At 48.7% G+C, this 24746-nt stretch overlaps 2 protein-coding genes across 2 annotated transcripts in view; one reads left to right on the top strand and one right to left on the bottom strand.

Annotated features, from left to right (window-relative positions):
- Positions 1 to 1237: 1237 nt before the first annotated feature.
- On the bottom strand, positions 1238 to 24405 carry LOC146360066 (uncharacterized). Its single transcript, XM_084828778.1, has 4 exons — positions 24219 to 24405; positions 4410 to 4556; positions 3220 to 3370; positions 1238 to 1640 (listed from the first exon to the last, which is right to left on the bottom strand). Exons 1-4 carry the CDS (start codon positions 24223 to 24225, stop codon positions 1613 to 1615), a joined length of 333 nt encoding a protein of 110 aa, XP_084684904.1. The 5' UTR covers positions 24226 to 24405; the 3' UTR covers positions 1238 to 1612.
- LYPLAL1 (lysophospholipase like 1) overlaps positions 24340 to 24746 on the top strand; it is a 35070-nt gene continuing 34663 nt past the window's right edge. The window contains exon 1 of the mRNA XM_084828777.1: positions 24340 to 24461. Within this exon, the coding sequence (XP_084684903.1) occupies positions 24356 to 24461 (106 nt within the window). The 5' untranslated portion in view covers positions 24340 to 24355. The remainder of the gene's footprint in view (positions 24462 to 24746) is intronic.

Genomic DNA, 24746 nt, shown 5'->3' with positions numbered 1-24746 from the left:
TGCCATTTGCATTCCCGGCCGGCCAGGATTCGCGGCGGGAGAGATGGGGTGCCTCCCACCCGGCCAGAATTTGGGGGGGGAGGGACGGGGCGCCTTCCCCCCAGCCAGAATTTCGGGGGGGAGGGACGGGGCACCTCCCCCCTGGCCAGAATTTCAGCGGGAGGGATGGGGCACCTCCCCCCCACCTCGAATCAGCTTTCGGGAACAGGTAAGTGACTTTCGTACATCCCTACGCATTTAGTTCTTTCTTTGGGAGCCCAGCACACGCCTGTAATCAGATTATGGACAAATCGGTCAATAAATCCCAGGCCACAGAACATCTCCCTTTTGGGGCATTTCTTCTGCTGCTGGCTGGCCTGAATGAGGTGATGACCCACCCCGCCCTCTGCAGGTGATGACCTAGAAGCAGCCTCAGCAGGGTTCCACCTGTACAATGGGGGCAGTGGTGGCACCGGCATAAAGGGCAAGAAATAGACTCAAGAAGACATGAAAGTAGAGAGGGACTTAAGGGCCACTGAGGATGCAGTTGACTGGGCAAGGAACATTTATGGGAGTCGACAGAGCTGATGCACAGCAGCTACCTCCATGGGTGACAAAACTAGTATAACGTGTGGCAGGAATGGAATGGATGAATCTGCTTTCGCCCACAGTCAGTTTCATTAAAAAAAAGAAAAAATATCAAGTTCTTTCTGCCTCATTTGTGAAGATATTTGTTGTGAATTTTGGTATGTTCTTATTTTTTTAAAAAAAATATATAGCTGAGCAGAAGTCTCACTCATCCCTACCGGGCAAGTTCAATAGATACAGCCATTCCAAGCATGCGGAGGATCATATTGTACCTGCCTGCCATGCAGTTGTTAAAAAAGATGATGAGCCTGTCAGAAAAAGAAAAGAAAAAAACGTGGTGGTAACCCTAATTCAGCAGTAACATAATTGAATACATAGGGATTCAAAGCCAGACTTTGAAGAGCAAGAGACTCAAAGCTCTCTGCCTAGGTGGATGAATCTGTTCATTTTGTTTTCTCCCACACTGGATTTTTTTTTAACATCTCAAGTTCTTTCCATCCCATTTATGGAGGAATTTGTGGATTTTGATAAAAAAAAATTATAACCCCCCCCCCACAAATTCTCACTCATCCCTTGTGTGGAGTCAATGAGTGGGAAGGAAGCAGGGAGGTAAGAGATGTGCTCAGGGACAGCCCATTAGACAAGAGAACTGGTCATTGGCTTGAGTGTTCCTTGAAGGCGCCATGCACACAATGACTTTTTAATGGATATCTCATCACTAGAATTATTGCAGAAGTGGGAAAAACGTTCTAATATAGGGAAATTACTTGTTAATAGATGTGTTGCCATATAATCCTCACCCTGCCCATTTCTCAAGATCCCCAGTAAAAGTCAGTGGACCTTGTTCCCAAATAACTGGATTAAAATGTGGCCTTCGAGAAACGTCAGTTTGATTTATGAACGTTACAACAGGCTTTTGCTAACCAGAGTTAATAAAAAAAATCTATCTGATTTTTTTTTTTTTTTAAGACTTCTTGAGGAATTTTCTTGGGTCCATTATGTTAATAAAAGTGTGAGAACCTTGTCAAAGCCAGATTTTCTGTGGTCACTCATAGGAGAACGGATGCTTGTTCCTGGAACAAAAGGATGGAATGTGAGAAGTCTCCAGACAAGCCATTTAAAATGTATTCTATGAATTTTCTCAGTTATGGAGCTTTGTTTATATTCCCATTCCAAAATACTGTAACTCACAGGAAATCACATACAGAGAGCTCCCCCGCTCCACATACACACACATAGGCAAACACACACACACAGCGGCCCCAATCTAACTAACTGGGCAACTAGTTGTGCATAACAGTTCATGGCTCCATATCTTACCCAAGAGTGTGCCCCTTCTCAGATTAAACTGCAGGGAGGGAGACAGAATTGGCCTAGGAGAACATGATTTCTCTGAGCCCCGTTTCCCCTTTGTAACACTGCAGACTCAAAGGGTGCAATCCTATGCATGTGTGTAGGCAAAAAGAGTCCTATAACTCCTAGCATTCCCCAGCCAGCCTGCTTGGAGTTACAGGGCTTTTTTCTGTCTAAACATGCATTGGATTGAGCTTAAGGCATTCTTCCCTAACCTGGTGCCCTCCAGATATTTTTGAATACAACTCCCATCATCCCTGACCATTGGCCATGCAGGCTGGGGCTGATGGGCATTGTAGTCCAAAACATCTGGCAGGCACCAGATTGGCGAATGCAGCTCTAAGGATACAGTCCTACTACCTGTGCATCTTATTATGCATCTTCACTCGGAAGTAAACAATACTGAGTTCAGTCAGTGGGATTTGCTCCCCAGTAACTGTGCACAGCCTAAATCACCTAATTGTAAGATGGATTCATTTGCATGGAACTTTATTAATAAACTAGCAAATGGACCCAGCTTTGCACAGGTTGGAATTGTTCTTAGTTTGGTACAGTGAAGACCTCAAGCAAATTTACATAGCTGTCAGAGAGGGACACATTGTGCCTATCCTGTCTGAGTGAGCCCATGTTCACTGGCACTCCTACGCATGGCCCCTATCATGCTACACACCTACAGCCCCCTGAGGGAAGGGTCTGTCCACTCAATTCCCCTGAGGGGTGATCTTCCCTACAACAGCGGTGCTGGGAGCAGGCGTATAATGGTGTCCCTTGGCCTGCTAATCTCCCTGGCTTCGAACTGTATGGACTGCAATGCTATGTGCTCGTTAGTCTGCCCCTAATGGCTGAAGATGTTACTGCAGGGCACTTCTACATTAATTAAAATTAATTAATGCATGTTTAAAACAAAATAACCCTGTGGTACACATTCCTAGTGTCCCCTTGGTATGTATGCTACATTCCAGGGGTCCATGTTTCACGGTCTTGATGCTATGGTGCTAATGGCTGGACAGACAGCCATCCTTCTATAATAGACACAGTTATTTAGGACAGGGGGCAACAGGTCTGCTGTACAACGAGTAAAGAAAGAAGCCTCGGTTCTACTCCATTCCCATAGCTTTGTGGGACTGTATCAGCGATGGTTTACCTATACAGTTAAAATAGCAGAAGTGATCATGTGTATACCAATAGGGTTTGTTACATTTCCCTTAGCCATTTCTATGAAGGGTATAGAAAACTGTATGTAAATATGCCTTTCAGTGCATGCTGTAACGCTTAAAGCATAATCCTGTAACTACTTACCTGGATACAAGCCCCACTGAATTCAGTGCTGGTGCCGATTCTTGCAAGCCCTGGCCGTCAGACTCTTTTTCCCCCAAGCCGTTCGTGTCCCAATCCGGGCTCGAGCAGTGCAGGAAGTGATGCAGGGAAACCTGCAGCTTGTCTCCAGTCTCTGATCAAAGATAACAAAGGGATTGCCCTCTGTGCCCCTCACCCTCAGAGGGCAGGGAGTGGGGCCCACAGGGGGTGCTCAACCCTTTGTGGGCCAAATTGGACCCCAGTGCAGTTGCCCTTCCCTGGTATAGCATCACTATAAATAGAACATGTACATAGGCTCTATTTATAGTATGTGTGAGGTATAATTTTCTCAACTGAGGCTGCTTCCCAAAGGGTGACTCTAGGGGAGGCTGGTGGCTTTAATTTCAGTGGGGTGGAGATTCCATTCTGGGTTTTAGTTACAACCAGCCAGAAGTCTAAAGGAGCTATCCATGGTGCTGAACCCTATCCCCCAAATGAGTCCACCACCTCGGATAGCTCCATTAGACTTCTGGAGGGTTGTAACTAAAACCCAGGATGGAATCTTCGTCCCACTGAAATTCGAGCCATGAGCCTCCCCTAGATGGCTCCTAGGGCTAATAATTACTCTTCCACTGTAAGCTACAAATGGAATTGCAACTGACTTTCCACATGATATCCACCAGTGCACATAGCATTAACTAGTGTGAGTGGAGAAGGAGAAGGGCCAATTCACCTGAGTGGCCATTTTAAGCTCAGTTCACATTCACTATAACATTTGAGGTGGTTGCCATTGTATCAGGTTGCCGGTTTAATTTTTAATTGATCTTTTAATTAGCTATTCTGGGTATTTTTAAAAATAGTAAATCTCATAAAGTATTATTAAAACACTACTTAAAAGAAAAAGTATTATAGTGCTATAACACAATCATGTTTTTTTTTTAATGATAAAAAAAAAAATTGCAATTACTGCCCATTGACCACATTGCTAAAATGGCAGTGACTGGACTGGGTTTGTTTGTTTGCTTCCATCAGTCTGTCTTGATTATTGCGTTTCAAAAACTGTATATGGGTTTAAAGTGGAAAATGACTAGGCAATGAAATAATCTAATCGCAAGTGGGAACCCAGGAGAATCAGGGGTCCAACTTGCATGGTGGAGGCCTTTGAACATACATATCTGTGCATGTAAGCTCACCTATTCTGCTCCTGAGTTGTGGGCAAGTCATCTTTGCTCTGGAACCCTTCCCAGGGAGGCGGGCATGGTATGTTTCCTCCTTGGTATATTTCCGCAGGGCAGCAAAAACTTTTTTTCCAGCAGGATTTGGGGATAGATAGTCTGAACCTGTGAGAATTAGGGATGGCAGGGAATGTCAAGGGCTCCTTGGAGGTCTCTCTCAGTCTAATCCAGTAGCCAAGTCCAGACACAGACAAAGGGATTATTTTCAAAGCTTTATTCCTCCTTTACAACTTAACAACTCTACTATTAGCAACTAGATATGAGCAGCAGAGTACCTATGCCCTAAGTTGGAACAGTTGGTCCCCGTTTGAAAGGAAATCACTGGCAGACCCTGAACTTAAGGGCAAGGGAGAGTCCCTCCCCTTTTCCCTTGGATCCTCTGGGCGCAGCCATTGTTTGTGCGCCAACCAGGCACTACGCCTCCTTTCCGCAACCTCCATTTGGCGCCGCTCTCTGCGTCGGCGTCGCGCGTCCATCAAGTCTGCTTCCCGTGCTCTATCACTCCCAGGACTGCTATCTAAGCTAGGAATGCCGGTGGGAGGAATCTCCGTCAGCTGTTGGCCCTGGGAAAGAGGAGTGCGCTCCTCTCCCAGGAGCAACTGCTCTTCCTCAGAATCAGAACTACTCTCGGATTCTATGGGCTCAGTGTCCACCCTGACAGAGAATTCCGCCACGGATCTCAGTGTGGCCGAATGCCAGTGCATTTGGCCCCCCAAAATTCATGGCGGAACGAAGCCACCGCCCCCCCAACCCACAAAAGGTGTGCGGAATGGAGCTCCCAAACCACGAAAGGCACGTGAAATGGAGTACTTACCCACAAAAGGCACTTCCTGATCATAGCCGTGATAGGATATGTAAATACTTACGTAGCCTATCATGGCTAATGCAGGGACGCCTTTTGCGTCCCTGTGGAGGCCGTGATAGGCTACAGAAGTATTTATGTAGCCTATCATGGCAAGCAACCCCCCCCCCACAACACATATGCAAATGGCGGCGGCTACAGCAACCGCCATTTGCGTTCCCTATTTTTCGCCATTTTATCCTACGTAAATATTTACGTAGGCTTTTACGGCGAAAAAAAAGGGGAACGCAAATAGCGTAGTGGGCACTATTTGCGTTCCACTTTTTTTCCCGCCGTAATAGCCTACGTAAATATTTACATAAGATAAAATGGCAAAAAATAGGGAACGCAAATGGTGGTCGCCATAGCAGCCGCCAGTTGCATATGCTGTTTTTTTTGGGGGGGGGCTGCCATGATAGGCTACATAAATACTTAGGTAGCCTATCACGACAGCCTGGCTGGATGCAAATGGCGGCTGCTATGGCGGCCGCCATTTGCATCCACAGCAGCCCGTCCGCGGCCAGAACTCCGGCTGCGGACGGCCCTGGCCGGCTGCTCTGCGGAGCCGCTGCGGAGCAGAGCTGGCCGGGCAGGATTCCGGGGGGAGGACCAGATTGCCTCCCCGCCCATCGAGGATTCCGGGGGTAGGGACGGAGTGCCTCCCCCCCTGAAAACAATCCGCGAAAAGATAAGTGACTTTCGTACATCCCTAGTGAGACTATGATGGATTGGTACTATTGTATATATTGTTGCTGTCTTTTTAAATTCTTATTTGTTGTTTATTTGTTCAGTCATTTCCGACTCTTCGTGACTGCATGGACCAGCCACGCCAGAGATTCCTGTCAGCTGTCGCCACCCCCAGCTCCCCCAAGGTCGAGTCCGTCACCTCCAGAATTTCATCCATCCATCTTGCCCTTGGTCGGCCCCTCTTTCTTTTGCCTTCCACTTTCCCTAGCATCAGCATCTTCTCCAGGGTATCCTGTCTTCCCATTATGTGGCCAAAGTACTTCAGTTTTGCCTTTAATATCATTCCCTCAAGTGAGCAGTCTGGCTTGATTTCCTGGAGTATGGACTGGTTTGATCTTCTTGCAGTCCAAGGCACTCTCAGAATTTTCCTCCAGAACCACAGTTCAAAAGCATCTATCTTCCTTCGCTCAGCCTTCATTATGGTCCAGCTCTCGCAGCCAGAGTTTACTACGGGGAATACCATTGCTTGAACTATGCGGACCTTTGTTGTCAGTGTGATGTCTCTGCTCTTCACTATTTTATCAAGATTTGTCATTGCTGTCCTCCCAAGAAGTAAACGCCTTCTGATTTCCTGGCTGCAGTCAGCATCTACAGTAATATTTGCACGTAGAAAGATAAAGTCTGTCACTGCCTCCACGTTTTCTCCCTCTATTTGCCAGTTATCAATCAAGCTGGTTGCCATAATCTTGGGTTTTTTGAGGTTTAACTGCAACCCAGCATTTGCACTTTCTTCTTTCACCTTCGTCATGAGGTTCCTCACCTCCTCCTCACTTTCAGCCATCAAAGTGGTATCATCTGCATATCAGAGATTGTTAATGTTTCTTCCAGTGATTTTAACTCCAGCCTTGGCTTCATCAAGCCCAGCACGTCGCTTGATGTGTTCAGCGTACAGGTTGAATAGGTAGGGTGAGAGTATACAACCCTGCCTTTCTCCTTTCCCGATCTTAAACTATTCCATTGTTCCGTGGTCTGTTCTTACCGTTGCTACTTGGTCGTTATTAAGGATGGACGAAAGGGACTTACCTTGTCCTGCAGCTTGCTTCGCGGTGGGGGGGAGGCGCTTCGGTTCTCCCCCCGAAGTTCAGGCGAGGGGGGGAGGCGCCCCGCCTCGCCCGGCCGAAATTCAGGCCGGGGGGGGAGGCGCCCCATCCCTCGCCAGTGAAATTCAGGCCAGGGAGGAGTGCCCCGTCTCCCCGGCCGCAGAAAAACAAAGTAAAAAAACAAAACAAAACACACACCCGTGATAGGCCACGTAACAATTTGCGTAGCCTATCACGGCTAGATTTCCAAAGTCAGCCGTGATAGGCTACGTAAATCATCACGTAGCCTATCACGGGTGACTTTGGGGAAAAAAAAGTGCGTACGCAAATGGCGGTGCCCCATGGGCGCCGCCATTTGCGTTCCTTATTTTGGCACATCTAGTCTATGTAAAGATTTACGTAGACTATGGCGAAAATAAGGGCAATGCAAATAGCGTTCCTTTATTTTCGCCGTAGTCTACGTAAATCTTTGCGTAGACTAGACGTGCCAAAATAAGGAATGCAAATGGCAGCACCCATGGGGCGCCGCCATTTGCGTACGCTTTTTTTTTCCAAAGTCACCCGTGATAGGCTACGTGACCATTTACGTAGCCTATCACGGCTGACTTTGGAAATCTAGCCGTGATAGGCTACGTAAATCGTCACGTAGCCTATCACGGATGTGGGTTTTTTGTTTTACTTTTTTATTTTGTAATGGCGGTGTCGGCAGCCGGTCGGGAGACCGGCCGCCGCCCACGCCGAAATGCCGCCGGGACCCGCCGCCGAGAGGGAAATTCGCCAAAGGTAAGTCCCATCCCGGGGGGGGGGCGGGGGCCGGCGGAGAATTTCCCCAACACTTTCGGGGGGCCGAATGCGTCAGCACTCGGCCTCCCGAAGATTCGTGGAGAAATTCTCCGCCATCCCTAGTCGTTATACAGATTCCTCAGGAGGCAAACAAGATGACTTGGTATCCCCATCCCACCAAGAACTTGTCACAATTTGTTATGATCCACACAGGCAAAGGCTTTAGAATAGTCAGTAAAACAGAAATAGATGTTTTTCTGAAACTCCCTGGCTTTCTCCATTATCCAGCGGATATTGGCAATTTGGTCTCTAGTTCCTCTGCCTTTTCTAAACCCAGCTTGCACATCTGGCAATTCTCATTCCATGAATTGCTGGAGTCTACCTTGCAAGATCTTGAGCATTACCTTTAGGGATGGTGGAAAATTCTGCCACGAATTCCAGTGAGGCAAGATTTTAAATCCGCGAGGCCGCATTCTAAGTCCCCAGAATCCGCGGTGGAACGGCCTCTTCCCCCCCCCTGCGTAATCCCCCCGGGACGGAACTTACCTAGGGTGGATTCGGTGGCAGCGGCTCCGGCGGCAGCTGGTCTCCTGTCTAGGGATGTACAAAAGTCACTTACGTTTTCGCGGATTCTGTTCATGGTGGGGGGGAGGCGTTCCATCCCTCCCCCCAGAATCCTCGACAGGGGGGAGGTGATCTGGTCCTCCCCCCTGGAATCCTCAACGGCCGGCTGTGTTCCACGGTGGCTCCGCAGAGCAGCAAGCCAGGCCCAGGCCAGGGCCATTCCCAGCTGCATTTCCAGCCGCGGAGGGCTCTGGGTAAAAAAACCAAACGTGTACATAAATGGCGGTGGCTACGGCTGCCGCCATTTGCGTTCCTTATTTTTCACCATCTTAGTCTACGTAAATATTTACATAGACTAAGACGAAGAAAAAAAGGGGAACGCACGTACTGGGCGCTATTTGCGTTCCCCTTTCTTCTCTTCGTCTTAGTCTACATAAATATTAGCGAAAAATAAGGAATGCAAATGGCGGCGGCCGTAGCCACCGCCATTTGCGTACGCATTTTTTTTAACCCAACCGTGATAGGCTACGTAAGTCTTTGTGTAGCCTATCACTGCTGTAAAAAAGACGAGACTGCAAATGGCGGCGGCGGCAGCCGGTCGGAAGTTCAGCCGCCGCCACCACTGAAGCCACCGCTGGAGCCGCCGCCATCCGGAACATCCGCCCCAGGTAAGTCTCGTCCCGGGGGGGGGATCCGCGGGAGGCGGGGGGGTGGCAGGCCGTTCCGCCATGGATTGTGGGGGGCCGAATGCACTGGCATTCAGCCTCACCGAGATCCATGGCAGAATTCTCTGGCATCCCTACTCCTGACCAGCCGCAGCAGGGCTGCTGCCGCCACCATTGCCATCCTTGGACCGTGATAGGCTACGTAAGAATTTACGTAGCCTATCACGGCTAACCTCAAAACAAAAAAAAAACGCAGCTTACGCAAATGGCGGCGGCTACGTTGGCTGCCATTTGCGTTTCCTATTTTTCGCTATTTTTTGCGTTCGCCGATTTATCTTATGTAAATATTTATGTAAGATAAAACGGCGAAAAAAATGGGAACGCAAATAGCATAGTGGACGCAATTTGCGTTCCCCCTTCTTTTGCCATTTTATCTTACGTAAATAGTTACGTAAGATAAATCGGCAAAAAATAGGGAACGCAAATGGCGGCTGCCGTAGCTGCCGCTGTTTGCGTATGCTGCATTTTTGTGGGGTTTTTTTGAGGTTAGCCGTGATAGGCTACATAAATTCTTACGTAGCCTATCACGGCTGTCTGGCTGGATGCAAATGGCGGCCTTGATGAAGCCAAGGCTGGAGTTAAAATCACTGGAAGAAACATTAACAATCTCTGATATGCAGATGATACCACTTTGATGGCTGAAAGCGAGGAGGAGGTGAGGAACCTCATGACGAAGGTGAAAGAAGAAAGTGCAAATGCTGGGTTGCAGTTAAACCTCAAAAAACCCAAGATTATGGCAACCAGCTTGATTGACGCCATTTGCGTCCACACCAGGCCGTCCGCAGCCGGAAATCCAGCTGCAGATGGCCCTGGCTGGTTGCTCCGCGGCCTGGCCATCGAGGATTCTGGGGGGGAGGACCGGATCGCCTCCCCCCCCCGTCGAGGATTCCGTGGGGACGGACAGAGCAAAGGTAAATGAGATTCGTACATCCCTAGTACTGGTATGTGAAATAATAAGTGCCACTATTTGATAGTTTGAACATTCTTTAGGGTTTCCCTTTTTTGTATGGGGATATAAGTGGATTTTTTCCAATCTGGTGGCCATTCTTGTGTTTTCCAAATTTGCTGGCATATGGCATGCATCACCTTGACAGCATCATCGTGCAAGATTTTAAACAGTTCAGCTGGGATCTCGTCATCTCCTGCTGCCTTGTTGTTAGCGATGCTTCTTAAGGCCCATTCAACATCAGTCTTCAGGATGTCTGACTCTAGCCCACTGACCACACCGTCAAATCTATCCCCGATATTATTATCCTTCCTATACAGATCTTCCGTATATTCTTGCCACCTTTTCTTGATCTCTTCTGCTTCTGTTAGGTCCTTGCCATTTTTGTTTTCGATCATACCCATTTTTGCTTGGAATTTACAATTTTAATATTATTGATGATTTAATTATATTTTTTAACTTTTGTCTTTTTCTATTTATATGTTTTAACTGTACAAGTTTTTATTGTTGTAAAGCCGCCTTGAATCCCAGTATTGGAAAAAAGGTGGGATATAAATATAACAACAACAACAACCTAATCTACCTCACAGGGCTGTTGTTAAGTATAAAATGGGATAACCCTGATGTTTCCCAACAGAGGGATATAAAAGTGATTAAATAAATATAACTCACCATTGAAAAGTTCCTGTTAAGTATTTCTTTGTGGAAGGAACGTCACGCCTGGTGTTGGCGAGGAATACGATGCTTCAGCTAACATGTTTTATTCCCCCCCCTTTTAACAATCTTTTTGTTCCTGTTATACACAAGCTGCCCCACACATCATTTTTACCTTCCAAAAATGCCACATTTGCAGTGTTTCCGGCACTGTGCGGACAGACGCTGTCACACAAACTAAGTATATTGCAATGGAAATGTGAACAAGATACTCATTCACCCATACAAAATGCCGTAAATTTGGGCCAAAGTAAACCTGTCAGAATTATGCCTCTGTAGTTCACACTGGGGAGTGGTGCTATACAGCTGGGGAGCTGAGCTAATAAGTGATGAAAAATGAAGGGCGAAGGGGGGGGCGTGGGGAAGCTGCTATTATGGCAGCACATAAACTGCGGAGGAAAATACATCCCCACCCCCACTTTGGACAAATAAATGCCAAAATGTGGAAGCCATAAACATGAGACCCCAGCAGCATGAAAATGGGAGGGGGGGTGCATGCTCAACCGTTGTTACTTCACACGTGCTTCTGCTTCCTGAACCGATCCACATATGTAGGAAATTAAAATGCCTGCTACAAATTGCAGTGATTCCCAAAGTGAGCACTGGGCCTCCTGGAGGAGGTTCAGTTAGTTGCCAAGGAAGGTGTGAGCAAAACTAGGGAATCAAGGCAGAAAAAAGGAGGAAGCAATATGGAAAGGATCAGGCGTCATGGGATGTGAAAAACACAGGGCCTGACCAAGACATTTTGCTGCCTGAGGCAAAGGCAAGATGGGACCCCTGCCGCCCCCCCCCCCCCGGTCCTCGCCATTCCACATATAGAAAGGTGATTCACACCTTGGATAGCCTCCTTTGGAGTTCTGACTGAAACCTGGAGCGGATCCACCGCCCCACTGACATCGGAGCCACCAGCATCCACTGGAAACCAATGAGTCTGAGATCTGACAATGGGCAGCATTCACAATGGGGCACAATGGAGCAGCTAGAGTTGACCTTAGTGGCCAAGATCTTAGGGGCCCTGCAGCCCAGAAAGCAGACAGAAGCAAAATCCATTGCATTCCTGTACACTATGATTTAAATCAGCTTAAAATGCAAAACTGCACATGCTCAGTGTTTCTTTCTTTCTTTTTGCCAGATTTGGCAAACATTCTAACGTATATATTTTAATTTTTTTGTTAATAGTTTTATATCCCACCTTTTTCCTCTTGCAAGGAATGCAAGGCTGCTTACATACCCCTCCCTCTCTCATTTTATCCTCACAACAACCCTGTGAGGTAGGTTAGGCTGAGAGTCAGTGACTGGCCCAAAGTCACCCAGTGAGCTTCGTGGCCGAGCGGGGACTAGAACCTGGATCTCCTGGCTCCCAGTCCAACACTCTAACCACTACACCATACTGCTACAACACAGCTTTTACATTAGTACAATACTACGCTCTCTACTACACTACACCACACTGCTTTTACTTTACATATATATATAGAATGAAAAAGCAGTTGTAAAGCAGTTGGGGGAGAAGAGAAATGCCGGTGGTGGCTTCACAACTGAAGTAATACACAAAGGCGTCTGAAAGCCTAGGGGCTCACCTAGCTGCACCATTGATGGGTCAGCATTCTCTACCAAATCTGAGGACAGCAGGCTAATGCAGAGCTCAGAGCACACACAGCTCTCCACTCCAACACCTCACCACCATTCTTCCCCCCACCTCCATCCCCTGAGGTTGCCACCTGAGGTGGCTGCTTCACTCTGCCTAATCAGAGGGTCACTCCTGATCCAGTGAGACTGTAAACATGTTTAGGCTGAACTCCTATGCATGTTTAGACAGAGAAAAGACCTACAACTCCCAGCATTCCCCAGCCAGCAATGCTGGCTGGGGAATGCTGGGACTTGTAGGACTTTTTTTTCTGTCTAAACGTGCATAGGACCTGTGCATTGCACCTGTAATCAGAAATAAGTCCCAACGAGTTTGTTGCAGGGACAGTGCCAGGTTTGAGGAGGCTCTTGGCAAAGGTGCCCTCCGCTGCTCTTGTACCACCCTGGTGCCCTCCTACACACACACACACACACACACACAATTACCAGAGTGCAGAGAGCTGTGCAGCGGGGTGGATAGGGACCGGTGGTGGCATCTGTAACCTGGGTGCTTCTCTTTACAATGCCAGGCTCTACAAGAATGGTTTTAAAAGAGCAGTTAAAAGGGGAGACTGATGCCAGGTGCTGTGAGTCCTTTGGGGTCCACAGGCCCTAGCATTTGCCCCACCATGCTGGCAAAGACACCAGGGCTGGTTCAATAGGATGTGCTCCCTAGTAGGGCTGCAACCTTAGTTTGACCTGTTCTTTTTGGAAGGTAAAAAGCATTTGAGTAGGCGCTTAAAAACATAAGAAGAGACCCGCTGGATCTGACCAAACCCTGTCTAGTCCAGCATTCTGTTTCCACAGTGGCCAACCAGATGCCTATGGGAAGCACAGTAGCAGGACATGGGTTTCATAGCGCCATCCCTAGAGATTAAAGATTGTTAAATCCCACATATTTTGAGGTGTTGTGTGTAGGGATGGACGGAACACTTACCTTCCGTTCCGTTGTGTTTCCACGGTGGGGAGGAGGCGCTCCGTCCCTCTCCCTGGAATCCTCGATGGGGGGGAGGCGATCCGGTCCTCCCCCCCGGAATCCTGCCTGGCTGGCTTCGCTCTGCGGCCAAGCCGCGGAGCTGCTGGCCAGCTCCAGCCCTGCGGCCGGACATCCAGCCGCTGGGCAGCCCTGCAGGGACGCAAATGGCAGCTGTCATAACCGCTGCCATTTGTGTCCCTGTACTTAGCTGTGATAGGCTACGTAAATATTTACGTAGCCTATCACAGCAGAGGGGAAAACCCCCAGCATACGCAAATGGCGGTAGCCGCCGCCATTTGCATACGCTGGGTTGTTTTCCCCCCTGCCGTGATAGGCTACGTAAATACTTACGTAGCCTATCACGAAAGGGGGGGGAACCCAGCGCAAATGGCGTCCCTGCATTAGCCAAGATAGGCTACGTATTTATGTAGCCTATCATGGCTATGAAGAGGAGGAAGTGAATGGTGGCCGCAGGATGGCCGCCAGTCGCAAAGCAGCGTGGACGGGAGCAGGTAAGTGCTTCATTTTGTGCACCTTTTGTGGGTTGGGGGCGGCGGGGACTTCGTCCCATGCGCTTTTCGTGGGTTGGGGGGGCGGGGGCTTCATTCCGCAATGGATTTCGGGGGGCCGAATACACTGGCATTCGGCCTCACCGAGATCTGTCACAGAATTCTCTGACATCCCTAGTTGTGTGCATGTGTGTGTGTGTGGGGGGGGTGCTTCTCCCTCTCCCTCCTTGTAGCCCATTATTCACAGTAAGACTATTTTCACTGTTGCATGACTGTTCAAAAACTGCCCCATGAAGTGCAGTCCCAGAGTTGCTGTGGGCCTGGAGAGGTGAAGGGAAGCAGACCTCTGTTTGATGGATGGGGCCAGAGTATAAGGGCCCCCGGGAGGATGCACCCCCTGCCTCCCAGGAAGAACAATCTGGCAAGAAGACCAACCTGGCCCCACCCATCCACCAGAGAATGAATGAGCCCTTGCAGGGAGCTGGCTTTCCCCTGTCTGGAAGAACTTTGGGCTCCATCTGGCGGTTGCCCTGGGACTAGGGATGGCGGAGAATTTCTCCCCAAAACTTCGGGGGGCTGAGCGCCAACGTGTTCGGACCCACGAAGAAGTTTCGGGGAGAAATTCTCCGCACCCCCCCGGGACGGGACTTACCTTTCCCGAATGTAGGGGTGGACGAAAGTCACTTACCTGTCGTCGAAGCTTGTTCGCGGTGGGGGGGAGGCGCTTCGCTGCTCCCCCCGCGAAGTTCAGGCCGGGGGGGAGGCTTCCCGCCTTGCCCGGCCGCAAACTCCAAAGTTAAAAAAAAAAAAAAAGCCCTCGTGATAGGCTACGTGACGATTAACGTAGCCTATCACGGCTAGATCTGCAAAGTCAGCCGTGATAGGCTACGTTAATCGTCACGTAGCCTATCACGGCTGACTTAAAAAAAAAAAAGCACGTACGCTAATGGCGGCCCCCATAGGGAGCCGCCATTCGCGTTTCTTATTTGGTCGCTGTAGTCTACGTAAATCTTTACGTAGACTACAACGACCAAATAAGGAACACGAATGGCGGCTCCCTATGGGGGCCGCCATTATCTGTACGCGCTTTTTTTTTTTTTAAGTCTCCCGTGATAGGCTACGTGACGATTTACGTAGCCTATCACGGCTGACTTTGCAGATCTAGCCGTGATAGGCTACGTTAATCGTCACGTAGCCTATCACGGGGGCATATTTTTTTTTTTCTTTTATTGGAATGGCGGCGGTGGCAGCCGGTCAGAAGACCGGCTGCCGCTCCCACCCCGCACGAACACCTGCCGAACCGCCGGCCGGACTCGCCGCCGGGAGGGACATTCGGCAAAGGTAAGTCCCGTCCCGGGGGTGTGTGCGGGGGGCGGGGGGGTGTGGAGCATTTCTCCCCGAAATGTGTTCGGGGGGCCGAACACGTTGGCGCTCAGCCCCCCGAAGTTTCGGGGAGAAATTCTCCGCCATCCCTACCTGAATGTCCCTCCCGGCGGCGGGTCCCAGCGGCGGTTCGTCGGGTCGTCAGGGGCGGGGGCGGCAGCCGGTCTTTCGACCGGCTGCCGCCGCCGGTCTTTCGACCGGCTGCCGCCGCCATTCCAATAAAAGTAAAACAAAAAACGCCCCCGTGATAGGCTACATGATGGTTAATGTAGCCTATCACGGCTAGATTTGCAAAGTCAGCCATGATAGGCTATGTAAATCGTCACGTAGCCCATCACGGGTGACTTAAAAAAAAAAAAAGCGCGTACGGATAATGGCGGCCCCCATAGGGAGCCGCCATTCACGTTCATTATTGGTCGCCGTAGTCTACGTAAAGATTTACGTAGACTACAGCGACCAAATATGGTCCCTATGGGGGCCGCCATTTGCGTACGCTTTTTTTTTTTTTTAAGTCACCCGTGATAGGCTACGTGACGATTTATGTAGCCTATCATGGCTGACTTTGCAGAATTAGCCGTGATAGGCTAAGTTAACCGTCACGTAGCCTATCACGGGGGCGTTTTGTTTTTTTTCTAACTTTTTATTTCGCGGCCGGGCGAGGCGAGGCACCTCCTCCCCGGCCTGAATTTTGGCCGGGCGAGGCGGGAAGCCTCCCCCCTGGCCTGAATTTCGGCCGGGCGAGGTGGGAAGCCTCCCCCCCCAGCCTGAACTTCGGGGGGAGAGCAGCGAAGCGCCTCCCCCCCACCGCGAAAAGCTGCGAGACCAGGTAAGTGGCTTTCATGCACTCCTACCTGGAACTGGGAGTACAGAGCTGAAGGGAAGCAGTTTGGCCCATGCGTCGGCCAGGGGAGTGAGAGCTTTTTGAGTTTGTGTGAGAGTTGTCTATTATTGCATCTGGGTGTCCACTGTGGCAACAGAATGCTGATCCAGCACAGCTGTTATTATGTTCTTATGCGCATTGGTGTAGTGGAGCCAGGGCTCAGAGGGATGCAGCAGTAGCATTTTTTGATTAGCCAGAATGCTAATGTCATGTGCCAGCCCCATACACCCCTCAGAAGTCCCTGTTCCCTCTGGCCATAGCTGCTGTCCTTACAGCAGCTGGGGGTGGGGCACAGGGGGGATGAATTTCCCCAACCACAAGATACTGTTCTTGCAATGCAAACTATTTTGGAGTGTCCTGCTCTTGAAAGGGCAATTAAAGGTGCATGTTTAGACAGAAAAAAGTCCCATGCCTCAGTCAGCATGGCTGGCTGATGCATGCTAGGACTTCTTTAGGACTTCTTTCTGTCTAAACATGCATAGGATTGTGCCCTAAGACCCATTAACGTAAAGACAGACCTGTTCCTGGTGGAGATCATAGAATCATAGAATAGTAGGGTTAGAAGGAGCCTATAAGACCATTGAGTCCAACCCCCTGCTCAATGCAGGAATCCAGGTGGGGATGTCGGAGAATTTCTCCACAAATCTCTGGGAGGCCGAATGCCAACGCATTCGGCCCCCCGAAATTGGTGGAGAAATGGTCCGCCCCCCCGCCCCTCCCCGGGATGGGACTTACCTTGGTCGAATGTCCCTGGCGGCGGCAGCTCCCGGCGGCGGTTCGGCGGCGGCCAGTCTTCCGACCAGCTGCCGCCGCCATTTCCAAGTGTAAAACAACAACAAGAACAACAAACGTGATAGGCTACGTAAAGATTTACGTAGCCTATCACGGCTAGATTTTCAAAAAACACCGTGATAGGCTACGTAAATGTTTATGTAGCCTATCACGGCTGACTTTGGAGAAAGAAAAAAAAAGCGCGTATGCATTTGCACTCCTTATTTGGGCACATGTAGTCTACGTAAACATTTACATAGTTGTAAATGTTTGTAAACTACAAAAACATTTACGTAGACTACGGCGAAAATAAGGGCAACGCTATTTGCGACCTGTGATTCATCCAACCCGGCGTTTCTCATGATGTACTCTGCATATAAGTTAAATAAGCAGGGTGACAATATGCAGCCTTGTCGTACTCCTTTCCCAATTTTGAACCACTCAGTTGTTCCATGTCTGGTTCTTACTGTTGCTTCTTGACCCTCATACAGGTTTCTCAGGAGACAGGTAAGGTCGTCTGGTACTCCCATCACTTTAAGAATTTGCCACAGTTTGTTGTGATCCCCACAATCAAAGGCTTTAGCGTAGTCAATGAAGCAGAAATAGACGTTTTTCTGGAATTCTCTTGCTTTCTCCATGATCCAGCAAACGTTGGCGATTTGATCTCTAGATCCTCTGCCTCTTCGAAACCCAGCTTGTATTTCCAGTAGTTCTCGGTTCACATACTGCTGAAGCCTAGCTTGTAGGATTTTGTGCATCACCTTGCTGGCATGTGATATGAGCGCAATTGTGCAGTAGTTTGAACACTCTTTGACGTTGCCCTTCTTTTGGAATTGGAATGTAAACTGACCTTTTCCAGTCTTGTGGCCACTGTTGAGTGTTCCAGATTTGTTGGCATATTGAATGCAGCACTTTAACAGCATCATCTTTTAGGATTTTAAATAGCTCAGCTGGAAGACTGTCATCTCCACTAGCTTTGTTGTTACTAATGCTTCCTAAGGCCTACTTGACTTCACTCTCGAGGATGTCTGGCTCAAGTTCAGTGAGCGCACTATCATGGCTATCAGGGACATTCAGATCTTTCCTGTATAGTTCTTCTGTGTATTCTTTCCACCTCTTCTTAATCTCATCTGCTTCTGTTAGGTCCCTGCCTTCTTTGTCCTTTATCATGCCCGTCTTTGCACAAAATGTTCCCTTGAGGTCTCCAATTTTCTTGAAGAGATCTCTAGTCTTTCCCATTCTGTTGTTTTCCTCGATTTCTTTGCATTGTTCATTTAAGAAGGCTCTCCTTGCTATTCTCTGGAACTCTGCATTCAGTTGGATATATCTTCCCCTTTCACCCTTGCTTTTTGCTTCCCTTCTTTCTTCAGCTACTTGTAAAGCCTCATCAGACAGCCACTTGGCTTTCTTGCATTTCTTTTTCTTTGGGACGGATTTTGTTGCTGCCTCCTGAACAATGTTACGGACCTCCGTCCATAGTTCCTCAGGCACTCTGTCTATCAGGTCTAATCCCTGAAATCTGTTCCTCACCTCCACTGTATATTCATAAGAGATATGATTTAGGTCATACCTGAATGGTTTAGAGGTTTTCCCTACGTTCTTCAATTTAAGACGAAATTTTGCAAGAAGCAGCTCATGATCTGAGCCACAGTCAGCTCCAGGTCTTGTTTTTACTGACTGTATAGAGCTTCTCCATCTTTGGCTGCAAAGGACATAATCAATCTGATTTCGATATTGACCATCTGGTGACGTCCATGTGTAGAGTCGCCTCTTGTGCTGTTGGAAAAGAGTGTTTGCTATGATCAGCGTGTTCTCTTGGCAAAACTCTATTACCTTTGCCCTACCTTATTTTGTACACCAAGGCCAAGCTTGCCTGTTATCCCGGTGATTTCTTGACTTCCTACTTTAGCATTCCAATCCCCTATGATGAAGAGGACATCTTTTTTGGGTGTTAGTTCTAGAAGGTGTTGTAGGTCTTCATAGAACCGATCAACCTCAGCTTCTTCAGCATCAGTGGTTGGGGCATAGACCTGAATTACTGTGATGTTGAATGGTTTGCCTTGGATTCGTACTGATCATTCTATCGTTTTTAAGATTGTACCCCAGTACTGCTTTTCCCACCCTTTTGTTGACTATGAGTGCTACTCCATTTCTTCTAAGGGATTCTTGCCCACAGTAGTAGATATGATGGTCACCTGAATTAAATTCGCCCATGCCTGTCCATTTTAGTTCGCTGATCCCCAAGATGTCGATGTTCAATCTTGCCATCTCATGTTTGACCACCTCCAGCTTACCTTGATTCATTGATCTGACATTCCAGGTTCCTAAACAATATTGTTCTTTACAGCATTGGACTGAAGTTCAAATATTTTGGCCACCTAATGAGAAGAGAAAACTCACTGGAAAAGACCCTGATGCTGGGAAAGACTGAAGGCAAAAGGAGAAGGGGACAGCAGAGGATGAGATGGCTAGATAGCATCACCGATGCAATGGATATGAACTTGAGCACACTCGGGGAGAGAGTGGAGGACAGGAAGGCCTGGCATGCTATGGTCCATGGGATCATGAAGAGTCGGACACGACTTAACAACTGAACAACAATGCATTTCAAAATCCTGTCCTTTTTTCTATTTTTAAAGAACCAGCATTTTTGTACTGATTCTTTGGTTATATATAATCTCACATCCAAGTGGCACTTCATATAAAAGAGAGGCTCAAGCAGAAATAAGAATGCAATCTACTCTTTATATTGTCAGTGCACCATTTTAGCTGTTTTGGCTACAATAGTCCTTTTAAAAAAAGTAGTAATATTTTTCCCCCTCAAGGGCTTTATGGCTTCATTACATTTTTGAGGACTTAACAGGTATGATCCCTATGGAGAGCATCTGTAGAAAAATAAATGGAGAAATAAAAATTAACTTTGCAGTCAGAGTAGGGACGTACAGATTTTGTTAAATCTGTTCCATCAGTCTTTCACAGATTGTCATGTATCTTTCGTTCCATTCTCTGCTCACCAACGGAATCAGATTTGTTTTAGGGATGTATGAGGGTTTCATACCATGTATGCACGTGCGCAATAGTGCTAATGCACATTAGTGGAAGTGCACATTAGCGCAAGCAAACATTTGCGCAAATCCCACCCCCACCCCACAAGAAAAAAAAACAGTCTTCCCCCCTACAGTATCTCCAACTAATTCCTGACATGCCTAGCTCATGAAGGGATCAGTAAAAAAGGCAAACTCCATGTCAGGTAAAATTAGGAAAGGAACTGAGAATAAAACGGCCAATATCATACTGCCCTTATACAAATCTATGATGCAACCACACTTAGAATACTGTGTACAGTTATGGTCACTGCACCTAAAAAAAAAAGGGGGGGGGATATTGTAGAGCTGGAAAAAGGCAGAAAGGGCAACTAAAATGATCAAGGGGCTGGAGAAACTCCCTTATGAGGGAAGGTTACAACAGCTGGGATTGTTTAGCTTGGAAATAAGGAGGGTAAGGGGAGACATGATAGAGATCGATGTACAAAATTATGTAAGGTGTGGAGAATGTGGATAGGAAGACATTCTTCTCCTTCTCTCAAAATACTAGAACCCAGGGTCATTCCATGAAGCTGATTGGTGGGAGATTCAGGACAGATAAAAGGAAGTACTTCTTCACACAGCACATAGTTAAACTATGGAATTCACTTCCACAAGAGGTAGTAATGGCCACCAATTTGGGTGGCTTTAAAAGGGGGTTAGATAAATAACCTCCTTTTAATGGAGGAGAAAGCTATCAGTGGCTACTAGTCCTGATGGCTATGTGCTACCTCCAGTACCACAGGCAGTAAGCTCATGTATACCAGCTGTTGGGGTGCTTTTGCAGTTGTGTCCTGCTTGTGGCTTCCTGGTCGACAGCTGGTTGGCCACTGTGTAAACAGATTGCTGGACTAGATGGACCCTTGGTCTGATCCAGCAGGGATCTTCTTATGTTCTTATCCTTGACTTGATCCTAACCCATTGGGAAGATTTGGTCAAGGGGATTAAATTAGGAGAAATTTGGGGGAAAGTGACTAAGTAATGATGGAATTATTCATCAACTTGGGTGCCACAGAGCTCTGCCCTGGACTGAGTGCTCTTTACTATCTCTATCCTTCTGTATACCAATATTAACAATTACTTAGATGAAAGGGGTTAAGAAATCCCTACCAAATTTGCAGATGACACAAAAATGGGAAGGACTGTTAATGTCTCAGAGGATTCCAGCAGTCCAGCCAGCATGGCCAAAGGTCAGGGATGATGGGTGTGTAGTCCAGCATCTGGAAGGCCACTAGATGCCCACCCTGATGTACAGAATGTCATTCCTTCCAGTCTAGGTAAATCAATGAGCACGATCTGCCTCAAAGAAGAATTAACGTTTTCCAGGGACAGAGGGCATGGACTCCCAGAAGCAGCTCTTCAAGCACTAGGAGCTGGTCTCTTGCTGGCATTCCCAATATCCCTTCCAACACTCCCCTTTCTGTGTTGCCTATCTCTAGGAATGGCGGAGAATTCCGCCACGGATCTCAGTGAGGCCGAATGCCAGTGCATTCGGCCCCCCGAAACCCATGGCGGAATGAAGCCCCCTGCCCCCCCACCCCATGAAAGGCGCGCGAAACGGAGCACTCACCTGCTGCCATTTGCACTGCTCTGCAGAAGCTCTCCATTCGCTTCACCATTTTAGCCGTGATAGGATACGTAAATACTTACATAGCCTATCATGGCTAGGGATGTACGAAAGTCACTTACCTTTCCGCGGATTATGTTGATGGGGGGAGGCGCTCCGTCCCTCCCCCTGGAATCCTCGACGGGGGGGGAGGCGATCCGTTCCTCTCCCCCGGAATCCTCCATGGCCAGCTGTGCTCCGCGGCAGCTCCACGGAGCAGCCAGCCAGGCCCAGGCCAGAGCCGTCCACTGCCGGATTTCTGGCCGTGGAGGGCTCTGGGTAAACAACAACAACAACAAAAAACGCGTACGCAAATGGCGGCGGCTACGGCCGCCACCATTTGCGTTCCTTATTTTTGGCCGTCTTAGTCTACATAAATACTTACATAGACTATGACGGCAAAAATAAAGGGGAATGCAAATAGCGTAGCGGGCGCTATTTGCGTCCCTTTTTGATTCGCTGTTTTAGCTTACGTAAAATGGCGAATCAAAAAGGGACGCAAATAGCGCCCGCTACGCTATTTGTGTTCCCCTTTATTTTCGCCGTCATAGTCTACGTAAATCTTTAACGTCTTGTAAAGAAAACAAAAACCAAAAACGACAAGACTGCAAATGGTGGCGGCGGCAGCCAGTTGGAAGACCCGCCACCGCCTCCACCCGGAACATCCGCCCCAGGTAAGTCTCGTCCCGGGGGGGGATCCGCGGGGGGGCAGGGGGGCAGGCCATTCTGCCACGGAGTTCGGGGGGCCGAATGCACTGGCATTCAGCCTCACCGAGATCCGTGGCGGAATTCTCTGACATCCCTAATCATGGCTAACGCAGGGACGCCATTTGCATCCCTGCAGAGGCGGTGATAGGCTATGTAAATATTTACGTAGCCTATCATGGCAAAAAAAAAAAAAGGATCCCTTTTTCCCTTTTTAAATCCCTTTTTTAGCCATGATAGGCTACGTAAATATTTACATAGCCTATCACAGCAAAAGCGGAGATGCAAATGGCGTAGCGTCCACCATTTGCGTCCCCGCTTTTGCTGTGATAGGCTACGTAAGTATTTACATAGCCTATCACGACTCAGCGAAGGGACGCAAATGGCGGCTGCTACGCCGGCCGCCATCTGCGTCTGCAGATCTGCCATGCAGATGCACCTGGCCAGCGGCTCTGCGGAGTCACCGCAGAGTGGAGCCGGCCGGGGTAGGATTTCAGGGGAAGGTACAGAGCACCTCTCCCCCACCGCGAATGTCACCCTTCGAAAAGGTAAGTTACTTTCGTACATCCCTACCTATCTCCAGCATTCGTTTTCCAGCTACCTGCTTCTCGTTTCTCACTTTGCAAGGCTTATAGCCCTATTTATTTATTTACAATATTTATATACCCCTCCACATCCAGAACAGATTTCAGCACAGTGAACACAAAAGAGTAAAAGAGAACACATAAAACAGTAAAAGAATAAAAATATTAAAACACCACATTAAAATTATACTTTAAAAACACACACAATGCCAATAGAAACTGTGACTGGTCAATTAAGGAATGCCTTCTGGAACAGTGCTGTTTTCAGGAAGCACGGAGGGTTGCACGTAGTTGGCGAACCAGCTGAAGGTGGTAAAAGGCACTCTGAGCAGCCATGGCCACTTGGGCAATTTCATGCCCCTTTACTCAGAAGTAACTCACACTGAGTTCAACAGGACTTACTTCAAAATTTATAGCCCAATTTCATGCCTCTTTACTCAAAAGTAACTCCCACTGAGTTCAGCAGGACATATTTCCAAGTTTATAGCATGCTTCTTAACTCAGAAGTAACTCCCATTGAGTTCAACAGGGCTTAGTTCCAAGAAAATGTGCACAGGATCACAGCCTTTATTACTTTTTTTTTTTTCAGCCAGGCTTGTTGTTAATTTGTGTTTAAGGATCATCCACTGGCAACTGTTTCTGATATCCGGGCTCAAGCCTGGAAGACCTGCATTAACAATACCCCAAAATGCTCCTGAGCAAACGCAGAGCACATTTCTTTCCAAAGAGAACCCCCAGAGATTAGGGGAAACAGCATTAAGGGTGGCCAGATCTACACCTCGTGTCATATCCATACAATCCCATCATGTTGACGCTATAGCCCTCTTGCACATTTATGCCTCATAGCACACACAATGACATCTGTTGCACCATTTTAGATAATACAGAATAAAAACCGGGAAGTTACGCCAGGAGAGCGGTCTACGGAATGCCCAACGTGCCCCAACAGTTACCAGTCCACTTCAATATCAGTTAAAAAAAAAAAAAAAGCACTAGGGTAGATCTAGCCTGAGGCAGCCTCCCGCAACCGGGTGCCTTCCAGTCCAGAGGCGTTGGACTACGACTCCCATCATCCCCAGCTACCATCACACTGGCTGGGGATGATGGGAGTTGCAGTCCAACGCCTCCGGAGCGCGCCCGGTTGGGGAAGGCTGATCTGGGGCATCTTCCTGCCTAGAATTGAAGCACTCTCCCCTCGTGATTTCCTTGGTCTCCGCCTGATTCTGCGACCCCACGCCGAGGAACGCGCATCGAGACCCACCGAGCTTCGCGTGGGCTACTCACTCCGCATTCTACACTGCAGGGCTCCCCACCCAGACGAACATCAAACGCGTGCAAGCGCGCCTGCGCTCCCACGGACGCGGCTGCGCCGTGAGCTGCGGCCGCCTCTTTCTTCCTTCTCGCCAGAGGAAGCGGCGGGCATGGCGGCGGCGGCGGCGGCGGGTCCAGCGGCGCTGCAGAGGCGCGTGGCGGCGGCGGCCCCGGCAGGGAAACACACGGCGTCTGTCCTCTTCCTCCACGGCTCAGGTGGATGCGTCCAAGCCCAGAACCGCCTGCCTGGGCCACGCCGCGGAAACGTGGGCCAGCTTGTCCAAGCGAGAAGGGGCTGCTAGTCAGCGGAGGCTGGTGGCTCCGATTTCGGTGGAGCTGTGCATCCATTCTGAGTTTCACTAGGAACCAGCCTCAACTCTGAAGGCGCTATCTAAGGCGCTGAACCTATTGGGGGGGGGGGTAGGGTTCAGCACCTTGGGTAGCTCCTTCAGAGTTCTGGCTGGTTCTGACTAGGGAGGTGGCGGGCTCTCCCACGCTGGA

The sequence above is a fragment of the Heloderma suspectum genome, chromosome 1 (assembly GCF_057233095.1).
Source record: "Heloderma suspectum isolate Gila_16-S chromosome 1, 16-S_ref, whole genome shotgun sequence".
Taxonomy (NCBI): domain Eukaryota; kingdom Metazoa; phylum Chordata; class Lepidosauria; order Squamata; family Helodermatidae; genus Heloderma; species Heloderma suspectum.
Note: the sequence above shows the minus strand (reverse complement) of the source record. Positions and strands in the feature narration are given on the sequence as shown.